Source organism: Fukomys damarensis, unplaced genomic scaffold (genome assembly GCF_012274545.1).
Source record: "Fukomys damarensis isolate Sample0158 unplaced genomic scaffold, DMR_v1.0_HiC HiC_scaffold_28, whole genome shotgun sequence".
Taxonomy (NCBI): domain Eukaryota; kingdom Metazoa; phylum Chordata; class Mammalia; order Rodentia; family Bathyergidae; genus Fukomys; species Fukomys damarensis.
Window position 1 is genome coordinate 20,766,748 of NW_022900940.1, and position 14,656 is coordinate 20,781,403.

At 33.6% G+C, this 14,656-nt stretch overlaps 1 protein-coding gene across 1 annotated transcript in view; it reads right to left on the reverse strand.

The window, feature by feature from the left end:
* Positions 1-1,185: 1,185 nt before the first annotated feature.
* Positions 1,186-14,656, reverse strand: part of Pdcd6ip (programmed cell death 6 interacting protein) — a 59,039-nt gene continuing 45,568 nt past the window's right edge. Inside the window, exons 13-18 of the mRNA XM_033756924.1 lie at positions 13,341-13,589; positions 12,286-12,420; positions 11,073-11,167; positions 6,710-6,833; positions 5,452-5,672; positions 1,186-3,442 (exon numbers count right to left, since the gene is read on the reverse strand). Of these exons, the coding sequence (XP_033612815.1) occupies positions 3,268-3,442; positions 5,452-5,672; positions 6,710-6,833; positions 11,073-11,167; positions 12,286-12,420; positions 13,341-13,589 (999 nt within the window). The 3' untranslated portion in view covers positions 1,186-3,267. The remainder of the gene's footprint in view (positions 3,443-5,451; positions 5,673-6,709; positions 6,834-11,072; positions 11,168-12,285; positions 12,421-13,340; positions 13,590-14,656) is intronic.

The window sequence follows — 14,656 nt, forward strand, 5'->3', positions numbered from 1 at the left end:
CTTTTATTTCTAGGATACATTCATCTGGAACCTTTTTGTTTCTTTACAATTTTCCCCCTAAGAGAAATGAATACAATAAAAATATAATCCAACTACCAGCAATGTTTGTAACCAGAAAAGAATCTAAAATCTCTGGTGTGATAATATAGGATCTTTTTTAAAAATATAAACTTCATACCAGAAATAAAGCCTGAATATTCTCTTTCTTTAAAAATATAATTTTCCTTCTTTGCTCTTCCATGTAAACCTTATAATCAACCATTTAGTTGTAAAGTCTATTTTTAAACCAGCAATTATGACTATAGCAGGGGTTTTTCTTTTCCTTTGTATCGTGGCTTATACTGTGAATCAATAATTTCAAAGTCTTTAAAACATGAAATACCATTGGGTTATAGCAAGATTCTTCAAGTTATACTAATCATAAGGGAAAAAAAAATCAACATTAGGAAACTAAAACCAACTTAAATTGTATTTTATCCTGTTTATGAAATTAGAAAATGTATACAAAACACTTTTGCAAAGTGTAAAGTCCTAATGGAAAACATTTTTAAAAACCAGCTTTGACAGAAAGGCTGCTGACTGGGATGAGTGGAGACACGAAGGCTCCATGAACTACTTAAAATAGGGGGGGGTCCATTATAAACTAACAAAGAGGTTGGGATATGGGTACAAAGGTATCTCACAAAGATTTATTTGTAAAGACATGACTGATTTTTTTAAACCGATAATCAAGACCAGGAATACAGGAATAGCTCTCTTTAGACCAATGCTTTATAACAGACAAGTCATCTGTCCCTTAATAGGAACAAGAAATAAAAGCTAGACAGTTTTACCCCAATTCTGACTAGTTCCTTCTATGCAGAGCTTCATTATTAATCCATTTTAAAACAGTACTGCAAAGCCCAATACATGTGGGGATGGTTCCCTTAGTTTAGGTAGATATAAAATGTCTATATGAGTACAATATACCTCAGCCACAGAATCAAATCCTCCTACCTCCAAATAAACAGCATTATCCAGAACATCTTAGGACCATTATATTGTGGGACATGGGGAGCTAAGCAAAGGATTTAAAAGTTTGGTAATAAACACAATCCCAGAAATGACTTGTTTGCTAGATTGTAAAACTGAGAAAGAAAAGGCTCTTTTGCATGTAACAATACCAGACGGGTCAATGAAGACAAATCCAGCAATGAAGGGCTGTAGACATGGTCATGTGTACCTGAACAGGGACGACCAAAGCATCTTTAACAATCTACAGGACGGGTGAACTGAGAAGAGAGAATGGGTCTGGGTTGCTGCATAAAAAGTCTTTGCAAACAGTTGAGCAAGCCATGAAGGCTCTTTTTCTGGGGTTTCCAAACCATTTTCCCTCACCTCTCTGGGAGGAGATGCAGCTTCGCTAACTGGCCGCATACCTCTCTTTGGCCATCTGATGCACTTACCCTTTCCTTTAGTGCCCTATTCCCCCAAGAGAATATTCAGGCCAATTTTGCTTTTTTCCTTGTTTCTGCATTAGTAAGATTTATAAACTAGCAATTTGGGATACTCCTAACACTTATTGGGTGTATGTTAATCACAAGATACCTCAAGTGGTGAGAATGTAGAACTTAAATGCCATTTACAGAGGTGTCAAACCCATCTCACACTTCAATGAATCCAAAGTATTAAACTTAGCAATGATAGCAATGATATGTAAAAAACTATTTTTTCCATGGTTTAACTATTGGACTTTCAATATTTCATGTCATTTATATTGAATAACATGTTTGTTTTCTACATACAAAATAAGATTCTTTAAAATATACATGTATTTTAAAACAACTTACTACCTTTTACAATCAAACTTTTATTCTAACATTTAAAATATGAATCTAAATTATAAGTGAAAACAACAGTGGACCAAATGACAGTATAATTTAAATGAAACAATAATGCAAGAAAAAGTCAGCATTAAAACTCAGAAAATAACATAAATAGATTCACTGGAAATCAACTCATACGCCTAATGTTCAGAAATTAACTTCATATAAAACAGTCCCCCCTATGACACTGGACAACCCATGCCTTTCTCATTTCCTCATCCCATGATGTGCCTTCATTATTTTTACTGAAGTTTATACAGAAACTAAATATCCTAACAGCAGAAACTAACAGTAAATAATACACAGCCTATTCCAGAAATTGTATGTGGTTTTAACAACTGTTTTGCATGATCCCTAAACTATAAAGTAATTCAATCTTGCAGGAGCAAAAGGGGCAGGGGCTTAGATTCATTCATACACAGTGTGCATTAAATGTTACTAGGATCAGAAAGTGGAAAAAAACAGAAGGGTACAGTAAATTTTCTCTAAACAATTCCATTACATTATAGTACTGTCAATGACATGTATTTATTGAACCAGGTTATGAAAAACTGAAAAAATATTACCAGAATTTACATCAATTTCTTAAAGAAGCTAACAATAAAACATTAAATATACACATATTTGTATATTTACTTGAAGAATCTTTGGTAACAATTGTGTATTTCTTCCACATTGTTGGGACTTTTAAAATAAATGTCAAAATTAATTTGTTAATCAGCATATGAAAGATAAATTACGGTACTATTTTTTGGTTTTCCTATAAAATGTCCTTCAACCTGACTATTAACCTGCACTGTTTGTGCACTTAACACAGTTATCTGTCTAACTTGTGAACATACAAAATGAGAGACTAATACCAGAAAGGAATTAGACAATAATGAGAATCAATGACAAAACATAACAATGACAACTGTTCTTAAGTAATTTATTTTTAAATTATAAGATTTACAATGCCTTGATTATGTAAAATATCATAATGGAAATTAAACCAAATCAATAAACCAAAAGATAAAGAAAACTCAGTTTCTTTGAATATCAGTACTTAAACCATCTTTATGAGGATCTGATGTCCCAACTGCATCTTATGTATAAAATATGCTAGTTTCAAACATTTCACTTACAGGTTTAATTTCTCATTTTCAACTTTTATGAACTGTAATGCAATTTATTTCAAATCCTATTATACCTAGTGTTTATACTGCAACAGCAGCAAATCCCACATGTTCAATCGAATGTGGAACTGGGGCATAGCTCTTAGCTTTTAGCCACAGACAGAAATTATACATTGCATTCAGTAAAGTACATTTTATTAACCAGAGCGCAGAGTTTAGTACACTTATTGCAGAGTTGGTACTTCTTTCCCTCTGAACTAAACCAGCCGAGCTTCTGAGCAGACATATTACTGCTGTGGATAGTATGATTGCTGTGGGGGCTGAGGGAAGGGGTATGAAGGCTGCTGGGGTCCTGGGTATGGAGCCTGTCCAGGGCTCTGGTGATACACTGGAGGATATGGCATGTTATACTGGCCATAGGCATAAGGATTATAGCCCATGGGCATGGGCATTTGACAATACCTGATGGGGAGAAGAAAACAAACAAAAATCATGGGATTGATAAATCAAATACGAGAAAACAAAACATACAATAATTATTCCAAAGCCAATTTTTTAAAGAAAGCTATTCTCTATTTTTCAATCTATTAAAGAACAATAGAAAGAAAAAGTTTCAAAGTTATAATTAATTAAAATTAAAGTGTATCACGGTTACTACTAGCTAGAAAAAATACTGAAGGAAATAAGATTAAATGTTCAATTATTAAAGATGGAATAGAGACCCTTCGTTTTAATGTGGCAAAACTAATAACCTAAATACATTCTTGTTTCAAAAGACACAATACTCACCACGATGCATATATATTTACACTTTATAAAATTCTAATATTTGGAAAATGAAAGTATACTTATTAAACAAAGTTAGAACACATCTTTTAAAAAAGTGGTCAAGCGCCTGGATTTTTAAGACTAGGAAATTACCACAAGGAGGGTTTGCTGTGGGTGTAGCTCAGGGTAGAGCGTTTGCCTAGCATATAAAAGGAACTGACAACACAAGGGAAAAGAAGAAGAAATTGCCACAGGCTAACCTTTAAATAGGCACACTCCAAAGCTAAGTAAATTTCTATTCAATCATTTATTAAATGTCAAGACTTCAAAGTATAGGTATGCAAACAAGGCCATATAAGTCTTGCTACACTAAGCTCAGAAAAGGTACCTATCAGTTTATCACCTAAAGATGGCCCCAAGGAAACATTCTGAATTCCACACAGAAGAGATATGCTTAATAAAAATGCAATGAGAAAAAAATAAAAATATAAATTTAAATACCCTAGCATAGGCAAAGACTCCCTGAACAGAACTCCCAACAGCATAGGATATACCAAGAAATGGGATTAGAAAAGCTTCTGCACAGAAAAGGAAACAGTGAGGAGACAGCCTACAAAATGGAAGAAAACTTTTGCTAGTTACACTCCTGACAGAGGACTAATCTCTAGAATATATAAAGAACTAAAAAAAATTAAACCCCTAAAAATCATAACCAAATCAAAAAAGGGGGGCACAAGTGAACTGAATAGACACTTCTCAAAAGAAAAACTATAAACAGTCAGTAAGTATATGAAAAAATGTACATTTTTAGAGAAATACAAACTAAAACCAATTTGAGATTTCTTCTAACCCCAGTCAGACTGGGTATTATCAATAATACAAAAAAAAAAAAAAAAAAGAATGCTGGCACAGACACAGTAGAGCAAAGGAAAGAGGAACCCTCCTACATCAGCGGTGGGAATGTAAACTAGTATAATTACTAGAGAAATCAGTATGAAAAAAAAGAGAAATCCATATGGAGATTCCTCAAAAACTAAAAATAGAAATACCATTTGATCTACCTATCCCTTTCCCGGGTATAATCCTGAAAGAATTAAAGATAGCATACTATAGTGATATCCACAATCCCTGTTCATAGCACTACAATTCACAATAGCTAAGCTGTGGAAAGAGCCTAGACACCTGTCAACAGATGAATGGATAAAGAAAATATGGTGTATGTACATAATAAAACATTCAGCCACAAATAAGAATGAAATCACACCATTTGCTGAAAAACGGATGCAACTGGAGATCATTATGTTAAGTGAAATAAGCCAAAATTAGAGAAAAATATGCATGATAATTAAATAAAGGAAAAATAATAGGAAACTAGAAGGTAGACTTCTGCACAAGCGGAGGGTGGATGGGAGAAGAGGCAATAAAGGGAGGAGGAGGTAATGAGGTTGAAAATCATTAAGACATATTAAATGAACATACTAATTTCCCAAAACAAACCTCGCAATTCTGTATTAGTAACATGCTCTAATAATAATAAAAACAAATTTTAAATAGCCTAGGAAATCATTGTTCAATAACTCTGAAACATTATTTTAATTTCTATATAAGCTGACCATGACACCTCCACTTAAAGGGGTGCCCTCTCTCTCAGAGCTAGAAACAACATGAGCCTATTGTCAGGATATACAGTGTTGCATGCTTACCCAGGATATCCTGGATAGGTAGGGTAGGGTGGTCCCTGGGCCTGTGGAAGGGGAGCTGAGCCAGGGGTTTGTGACGGAGCTGGTGTCAGAGCTGGTGTCGGAGCTGGTGTCGAAGCTGGTGTTGCACTCCCAGTCCCCAGTGGAGCTGGAGCAGTAGAAGGAGCTCGATTTGCTGGAAGCACAGGGGGTGGAGGCCGGGCTGGAGGTTGGGGCTTAGAAGGCTGTAAGAAAAAGTAAATTCTGACTACAAAATGTTTCATAGTTTTCTCAAGCTTCTTTTAATTAAAAGGAATAAATGAGAAACTACAGCATCCAACTAAAAAGTAATTATTCTAGAAATGTACCACAGTGGAAGAATATTTCTCCAATTTGTGAAACTTCCAGTCACTGCTCTTTTCCTGATGCCTAATATGTAATTATATAATAATTTACTGCTTCCACCAATGGTTAAATTTTGGAGTAAAATACACAATTTTTTACTGTACTTTCTCCCTAGTCCGCAAACTCTTCTAAAAATTTTTAAATGTCTGAAAAGTTTTTTAAAAGTATAATAATCACACAACCACTATGAAATTCAATAACTAACCTTGTACCATTACTGCTTCACTATAGCTATCTATATCTGCATACTATACATTTAGAGGCGTTTTGAAAACTTCAAGACACTACTCCTATAGTCCTCAACATTCATGTCCTAATAAAGATATTCTCCTATATAATCACAATAGTATTTCCACCCTCAGAAAATTAAGTTATTCCTCCATATTATCAAATATCCAGTCTGGATTCTAATTTCCACGTTTGTCACCAAGAAGTTCTAATAGCTATTTTTATGAACCAAAATCAAGGTTTACGTACCACAGTTGATTATAATGAATTTTTCAGTTATTTTAATTGAGAATATGCCTTCCTTTTTTTTTTTCTATTTTAGAAAAGATCAGCCTAGGTGTCCCATATGTCCCATTTTTTAGATATGTCCAACTATTTCTTTATGGCACTGGTTAACTTGAACATCACTGTATTTGTTATAAACAGAAAATTATTCCTCAGGTTTGATAAGACTAGGCTTAAACATTTTTGGCCAGGAATTCATGAGTGATGCTGCATTCTACGTATTACAAACCATGAGAAGGTTGGCTACCTGATGAAGGTGCTGACCACTAGATCCTTCCAGTGTAGTCTGTTCTATGTTTTAGAACAGACAAGCTGTCAGTGATGAATGCAAAACTTCCATTTTAAGTGTATTTGGCTTACTAACCGGCATGGTTCTTGGAGCTGGAGTTGGAGGAGCTGGGGCATGTCCCCCTGCTGGAGAGGACTGATATGCAGGTGTAGGAATTGAAGGAGCACTAGGTTCCCTGGCAATGCTTTGCTGCAAATCCCTTTTGAAAGACAGAGTGTCAGAATTTACAAAACGAAAAAAATAAAATATACACATACAATGTTTTATTCTTATTTTTCTTTTCTTTATGTACAAAGAGAAAATGGTTCCAAAACAATAACAGTATTTTAGAACTTTATTCTTGACTGGAACACAAATCTTTCTTCCTACAGTTTGACAAAATGAAGTTATATCTTACTCTATTTCTGTTAACTAGGAAAGAAAGTAAACTTTTTCAGAGATCACAGTCATAGCTTGAGGAAGGAACACATTAAATTAGGCAAGTAGTCCTAAAAGAGTGCAGCCTCTAATAAGACCTAGTCGCGGGGACAAGGGGAAACAATGAGAACCAAGACCTGTCAAGTAAAGGTACAAGATCCCAATAATGAATGTAACTGTACCATATACTTAAAATGTACCAATAAATTCAATTTAAAAACAAAAAAAAAATAAGACCTAGTCAAGAAATAAAAAAAGAAAAAACTAACATAACCTATCCAGAAATTATCAGAAAACTATGACTATTCAGTCATGTAGCAAATATTTTAAATAGTATATGATATCAATATTACAGAAAATAAAACAACAGGTAACTCTGCAACTATTTTGTAAACTTTAGGATAAATAACATCTGAAGATATTCAAAGAAATGTGGCACTTGATATGGTATTTTATTATTTGGTGGTATCGGAGATTAAACTCTGAATCTTTGCACTGAGCTATATCCCAGACCTTTTTAATACAGTCTCTCTAAACTGCCTAGGTTGGGCTCAAATTTGTGATCCTTAGCCACCCAGAGTGCTTGGATTATAGATGTGCATGACCAAACCTGGTTTAATGTGATCCTGAGATATTTTATGTTTAAAGATAACTCATAATCTATTACTAAGGTTAAACTTTAAAAAAAGATATACTGTTGAAAAAAATTATTAAAATTTAACATTAAATATTAAGTAAAATTTATAAAGTCTTCTTCAACAGTAAATTGGAATCATCTAAAAAAATCTCATTCAATAATACCTAAGGTAAAATGCACTCTAATAATACAAGGTGTCAACCAATAGCTCATGACCTTAACATAAACCGAAAGTAAATATATGTCCTAAAAGGTCTGCAACAGTACTTGTTGCCCTGATTCAACAATTAACAGCCACCCTTAAAACTACCATCCACAACCTGCACTCTCAAAAAGGCCCTAATCACCCTAGACACAAGGAAAACTGATACACTTTTGTTAAAAAAATAACTAATGCTGTTTACTCAATATTAAAACTCTAAAAGGTCATATCTTGAAATATATAACAAATACATGTATATATTATAAAGCCTTAACACGAGACATTTCTTTTCCTTTGATAAGCACTAAGGATGGCTGTAGTAAATACAACATTCACAGGACAGATAAGAATTTTCTAGCCACTTACCTATGATATAAAAAGCTATTAAAGCAAAAAAAAATGCCCAACAACCATTACTGATTTATTTAAATCATTTGTGAAAACGAAGTTCACAGTAAAATTCTTTTCATACTCTAAACTTGTGATGAAAGATTTCAAGAAAACAAATTATAAATCACATCAAAAGAACATATCAGTACCCACCAGAACAACAGCAAAAATGTAGAACAATCAGAATTTTTATCTATTGTTAGCAGGTATATAAACTACTGCAACCTCTTTAGCAGAAAACTGGCATTCAACTAAAGCTGAACATATCTTGTGACCCAATAATTCCACTCCTAAGTATTTGTAGCTGTGAAATACATGAAGCGTGGCTAATGTGAACTGAGGATGTGCTAAAAGTATAAAATATACACTGGATTTTGCTTACTGGGAAAAAATTAAATATCTGTCATAATTTTTCACTTATTCTATGTTCAAATGATAGTATTTTGGATATACTTAAATTACTGAAATTAATTTCACCTGTTTCTTTTAACTTTTTACTATGTCTACTAGGAAATTTTACACTTTCAAATGCACTGTCATTGCCTAGTATTTCACCATACAGACATAGCTTTGCTTATTTAACTAGCTCTAGATATTTATTTCTATTCTTTCACTGCTATTAGTAATCTTGGATAGCTACTTTTACATTTATGCCAACACTATTTATTATAACCCGAAACTAGTAACTCATAACAACAGAGTGGCTTACCATGTATTCACATGATAAAATGTATACACAAATGAAAATAAAAGATCTATAAACACACACTTTCAATGGATGAATCCAATATAATGTTGAGTGGAATTCACTCACTAAAAAGTACATAATATATGGTTCTATTTATATACCATGCAAAAAAAGAGAGAAAGTAATGTATGCTCTCCCAAGTTAGAATGCTGGTGGTTCTCACAGGGGAACAGGGTAATGACTGGGTAGATGTATGAGTGATGTTTCTGGGGTGCTAAGAATTCCCTGTGTAATGATCTAATTGCTGACTGCCCATGTGTAGTCAGTTTGTGCAAAGTCAACAAGATGAACACTGATGTATACTTCTGTAATGTACACCATATTCAATAAAAATGTTTTAAAAGAATTTAGGTGGGGAGTATTAGCGATGATTTTAACAAAATAAACCCTCACATATTTTAAAGCTAATATTAGTATGTGGGCTTACATTTTTATCATTCATTTACTTTTCAGTCACCGAGCTAAAAACTCTGACAAGCTTATGTTTGTCTCAGAAGTGATTTTGTTTACAGTCTAAATTCAGAAATACATGTACAGATATTAAAGCTAGTTTTCAGACTAGTTTAAAATGAGATGTCTGAAAATAAGAATATTAAAGTATTTCTTCAGAACTTCCTTGTGCATAAACAAGCCAACTCAAATATTTTTATTTTTTCCCATTTACACAAAAAGCGGTATACCCTATTCTCTGTCTTCTTTGCTCTCCTGACCTTAGAGATCATTCCATATCAATAAAATGAAAATATCCCCTTTTGTAAAGCAGTACATTACTGAGCTTTGCAGTTTTTCAACGTACAGCAAGTTTTATTTTACCAGCCTTTGAACATAGTTTCTATTTTAATAAGCAATGCAAAAATAAGTTAGTAAATATGTCATTCCTAGCACATGACAATATATCCACTGACCAGATTCCCAAAAACAGAATTGCTGCATTAAAGGATGCTGGAATTTGTAATCCTGACCTTTACAGCTAAACTGCCCTATGCAAGGGGTTGCACCATTCCGTAGCTCATGGCAACATATAAGATTTCGTTCTATTACGTGCTAACAAAGCACAGTATCAAACTTCCAGACTTTTACCAATCTGAAAATGTTATTTCTGATTAATTTTTATTTTGATAGGGAATGGGAGTTCTTAAAATATGCTTAAAAGGCATCTGTCTATAAAACTTCTCTCACATCCTCTTCTTTCCCAGTTTTCCACTGGGTTCCTTGGTACAAAAGGAACCCAGGACCTTCTGCCCTGAGCTACATCCACAACCCTTAATTTTTTGAGCCAGGGCCTCCCTAAATCACTAAGTTAACCATGCTGGGCTTGGATGTATAATTCTGCTGCCTCAACCTCCCACAGTGCTGGGATTACAGGCATGTACCACTACACCCAGCCTTCCCAACAATTTCGATGACTTCTTTTTTTAAAAAGTAAATCAGCCTTTTGCCATCAGTAAGTTTCAAATATTGTTTCCCCAGTTCGTTGTATCTTATCTCTGGTTATCATGTTGCAAAGTAGTTGTTTTAATTCATAGTGAAAAATCTGCTCGGAATTTTCCTATGTCCTGGGACAATATTATTTTGATGATTATTCTTCATCTACTAGGTTTTGTTAAATTTGTTAATTTTTTTCACTTTATAAATGATTACTCAGTATGAAATACATTCTACATTACTGGCCCCACTTTCTCAGTAGGCTCCTTCAAAAAAGAATTTTGCTGACATTTTCTGAGCTGCTGACCCTGTCTTTTCCATGTTCTATATTTCTTGTTTTATACAAGATACCTACTTGCCACTTTAAAGTAGGCAAAGCAGACGCCTGCTTCTACTTGTTGGCACTTCCTGAGCTTTGCAACCAAGAACTGTTTTCTCCTGTGACTTCATTACATCTAAAGTTTCTGTTCTTTTTCACCCTTTTATTCCCAGATCCTGCAGCTGTTTGTTACTTTATAAAATACTCAAGTGAAAAGAAGGAAAACTGGTATCTCACCCTACCAAGTGTAAGGGCACCCAAAAGTCTCTAAATACAATTTGATATACAAAATAAACTTACTTTAAGAGCTCATCTCTTTCTGTCTTCCGCGCAAACACTATATCACTGCATTTGTTCTGGAACCTGACCAGGATTTCAGTCAGTTCATTATAGAACTGTAAGCAAAGAACAAACACAAATACTAATAGTTTTTTAAAGTAGGGAGAAACACCATCTAAAGCTAATTTGTCGGTGATGATTAAATCTGAAAAACAGACTTCTTTTGCATGAAACACACTCATACTACAAATTAAATACAACTTCATATTAAACATCACCTAAGCTTCGTAAAGAAAATGTCATTTTTACAGAACACTGTCACCAAAAGTTAAACAACAGTTGAATTTCATGATCATGAGCATGTTTCTAATTGCTACAGAGAAGTCAATTTACTACTAGTGTCACTAGATCAAAGGTGAAGAATTATACTTCAACATTTATTTCAAAAATACTGGCATCGTTTCAAACAGACGTAAAAGAATTTGCAAAGGCTTTTTGGAGATTTCTTAGCCCATCTATTAGAAGAAAGCATTTAATCCAAACTAAAATGGCATTTTACTATCCACTACCCTCTCTATTTGGAAGACTTTGTAGTGTTTTTAATCTTCTCTTCAGGTTTTACATTATACCTGCTATGTGACATCACTTTATTCAGTGATCAGTATGGAGTTAGGTGCCTAAAGAAATTGTGCATCTGAAAAGCCTTTAAATTCACCTATTCCCTCAAAACCAATGGTAAAAACAAAAACAAACATTTTTCTAAACATTTTAATGGATAAGCCAAAGTACTGAAAATATATTTATTATTACTCTGATACTCCAGAAAATCACAAGTCTATCTTTACCAAACTACAAACACAAAATATAAAGGCCTCATCTTTCCTCTTCCTACTACAGATCAGCCTTTACTACTATTTTTTCCCTCATCATTCACTCAAACTGGTCAACTTCCTAACCCTTAAAGAGGTGTCAATGGCTTTGGCATCTCTGTACTGATACTCACTACCAAGAATACTTGTATCCCTTTTCTGCCAGGTGAGATATATAATTCACTCTTCAAAGTTCCAAGGAAATGTTGTTGTATTTATCTGGCTTAATTCCTCTACAACAAATCACTCAGGAGCAGAAGGCATTACAGATAAATTCAAGGCAAAAAATAATTTGGTCTAACTGGAAATACCAATTAACTTCACAAACTATATTGTTTGATCTTGTTTCTTTTGTTTAGTCATACCTTTGTGCCCTCTTTCAAGTTAGCGACAAGTTCAACAAAGTTGTCATATGCAGTAGCTAAATTCTTCAGAACTTCTTCTCTTAAGTTAGCCTCATTGTTAGATTGTTTCATTTTTGAAAATTCCTGATGTGAGACCTTGTTAAAAGATAAATATATGTAATTGATATTTGCTTATAAAATTAAGTTTATAACATTAATATAGATTAATATAAATAAATATACATGCAGAATTACTAGAAAGTATCTCTTGAAGTTTACAATGCTTTATATCTTAAGTAAAAATATCATAAATCCAAAAGGTATCAAAACAACCAATAATGACGTTTTCTGCTAATATATAGCATTGTATAAACATACAATTAAAATTTTACTCTTTAGCATACTTTATATTACACATAAATATTGAAAAGAAGAAAACAATGTTTGATTTTACACATTAACTCCTGAATGGGCAAACTATCACATCATTAGTAAACACTAATTTGTAATACAAACTTTAAACATCTAAACGTATTTAATTTTGTATATAACTTGATTAAAGTCTTTTATGTGGCTGGGCATGGTGGTGCACACCTGTAATCCCAGCACTCAGGAGGCTGAGGCAGGAGGATTGCTGTGAGTTCGAGACCAGCCTGGGCTACATAGTGAGTTCCAGGTCAGTCTCAACTACATTGTGAGACCCTGTCTCAAAAAAAAACAAAAAAAGGTCTTTGATGTGTTAAGCCATATGATTCCAAGAATCATCTAATTCTCACTGGTCCCTAAATATTGCCAAAAAAATAAACCTTTCAAAAATTAGTAAAAGCCCAAAATATCTGAAGCCTGAAGCACTTTCAAGTCGCATGCAACATTTTAGTCACAGAAGAGTAGCTTTGTTCCACGCATTTTTTTAAACCAATGTGTGCCAAATTAAATTTTGTAAAATAGAGATGCATATTATTCCACTGTAAACTACAGATAAATTAATTTCATTTTACTAAATGGACATAAATTTCATGCAGGTATATATCCTTTTTATAATTTTTAACATATCTTCTTAAATATATAAATTTTACCTGAATATTTTTTAGAAGACTCTCCTGTTTCTTTAGAGATTCTTGGACTTTAGTTGTGAGGCCTCCATAGATTCGATCCAGTTCAGTGACAGAAAGAGCTTCTTCATTAATAACACCATCCTGAGCCAAAGCTGTTAAAAACTTGCTTGTCATATCAAAATTCACCGACTTTAGGTCGTTCTCGAGATTTTCTCTTTCCTTCTTTACTTCATCAAGATTTGTCAATAAGGACTTTAAGACATTTACAACCTAATAAAAAGATATATTAATTGACAAAAATAATTAATTTCAAAAAGAAAATGATATATGAAAGTTAATTCAAGGTCAGAGAGATGATTCCTCGGAAAGCCATGAATAAAATTGTAGAACAGGTTTACTTATAAATATTATATACCTTTAGTTGACTCAGATTATTACAACAGCATTAATAACACTATCAACAGCTATAATTTACTGAATACTATGTTCTAGGCACTGAGCTAAAGAGTTCACAAATATAAAGTATTCCTTACAATATCCTACAGGGTACATTTATCACCTCTATTCTAAAGATGGAAGTATTGAGTCTAAGAAAAATTAAGTGATACAGTTACATATCTAGTAAGGGATAGAGGGGAAATTTGATACCTAAGTATGACTAACTCCAAAACCAATCTCTTAACTACTCTTCCTTATTCTGCCACCTTTCAATGGCTTTGAGGTGTGTAAAGTTATCGTTTTGGCAAGTAAAAGCAGTATATCAAGTAAATGATATCCTGTTTTGCATACAATGACAGATTTCTAGAGACAAACAAGATACAAACAGATGTGGAGAGAGCTTGCTAGATGGAGAAGTTGCAGCAGGGAACAAGCAGGGGCTACTATATACAATATGTTTATATGCTGAAAAAGGATAAGATGGTTATTTTACATATCTTCATACAATTAAGTCTTGCCTGTTGTATTCAAGTAATCCCTGACTTACATTCACCATGATTGACAAATATTCCTTAGTGTTCAAGCGCCCTCTAATGCCATTTTCAACCTGGCCCTTTCACTTACATCTTGCTTCAGATAACAAGGAAAAATACCAACCCAAGCCCCCAATCTGCTTGCCCCAATGATACTCACAGAAAGCAAGCTAGGAAACAGACAAAGGAAGATGCAATGAAGCCCACCTACATTTCCTCTCACCAGCAACAATTCCAACTCTAGTGGATCATTCCACCAACCACCCTCTTTCTGAGAATTCCACAGTCCTACTTAACCCCTTGACAACAATGTCCAGAATAACACTGCTTCATTAAGAACAGAGACCTGAGAAAAAACTAAGGTTG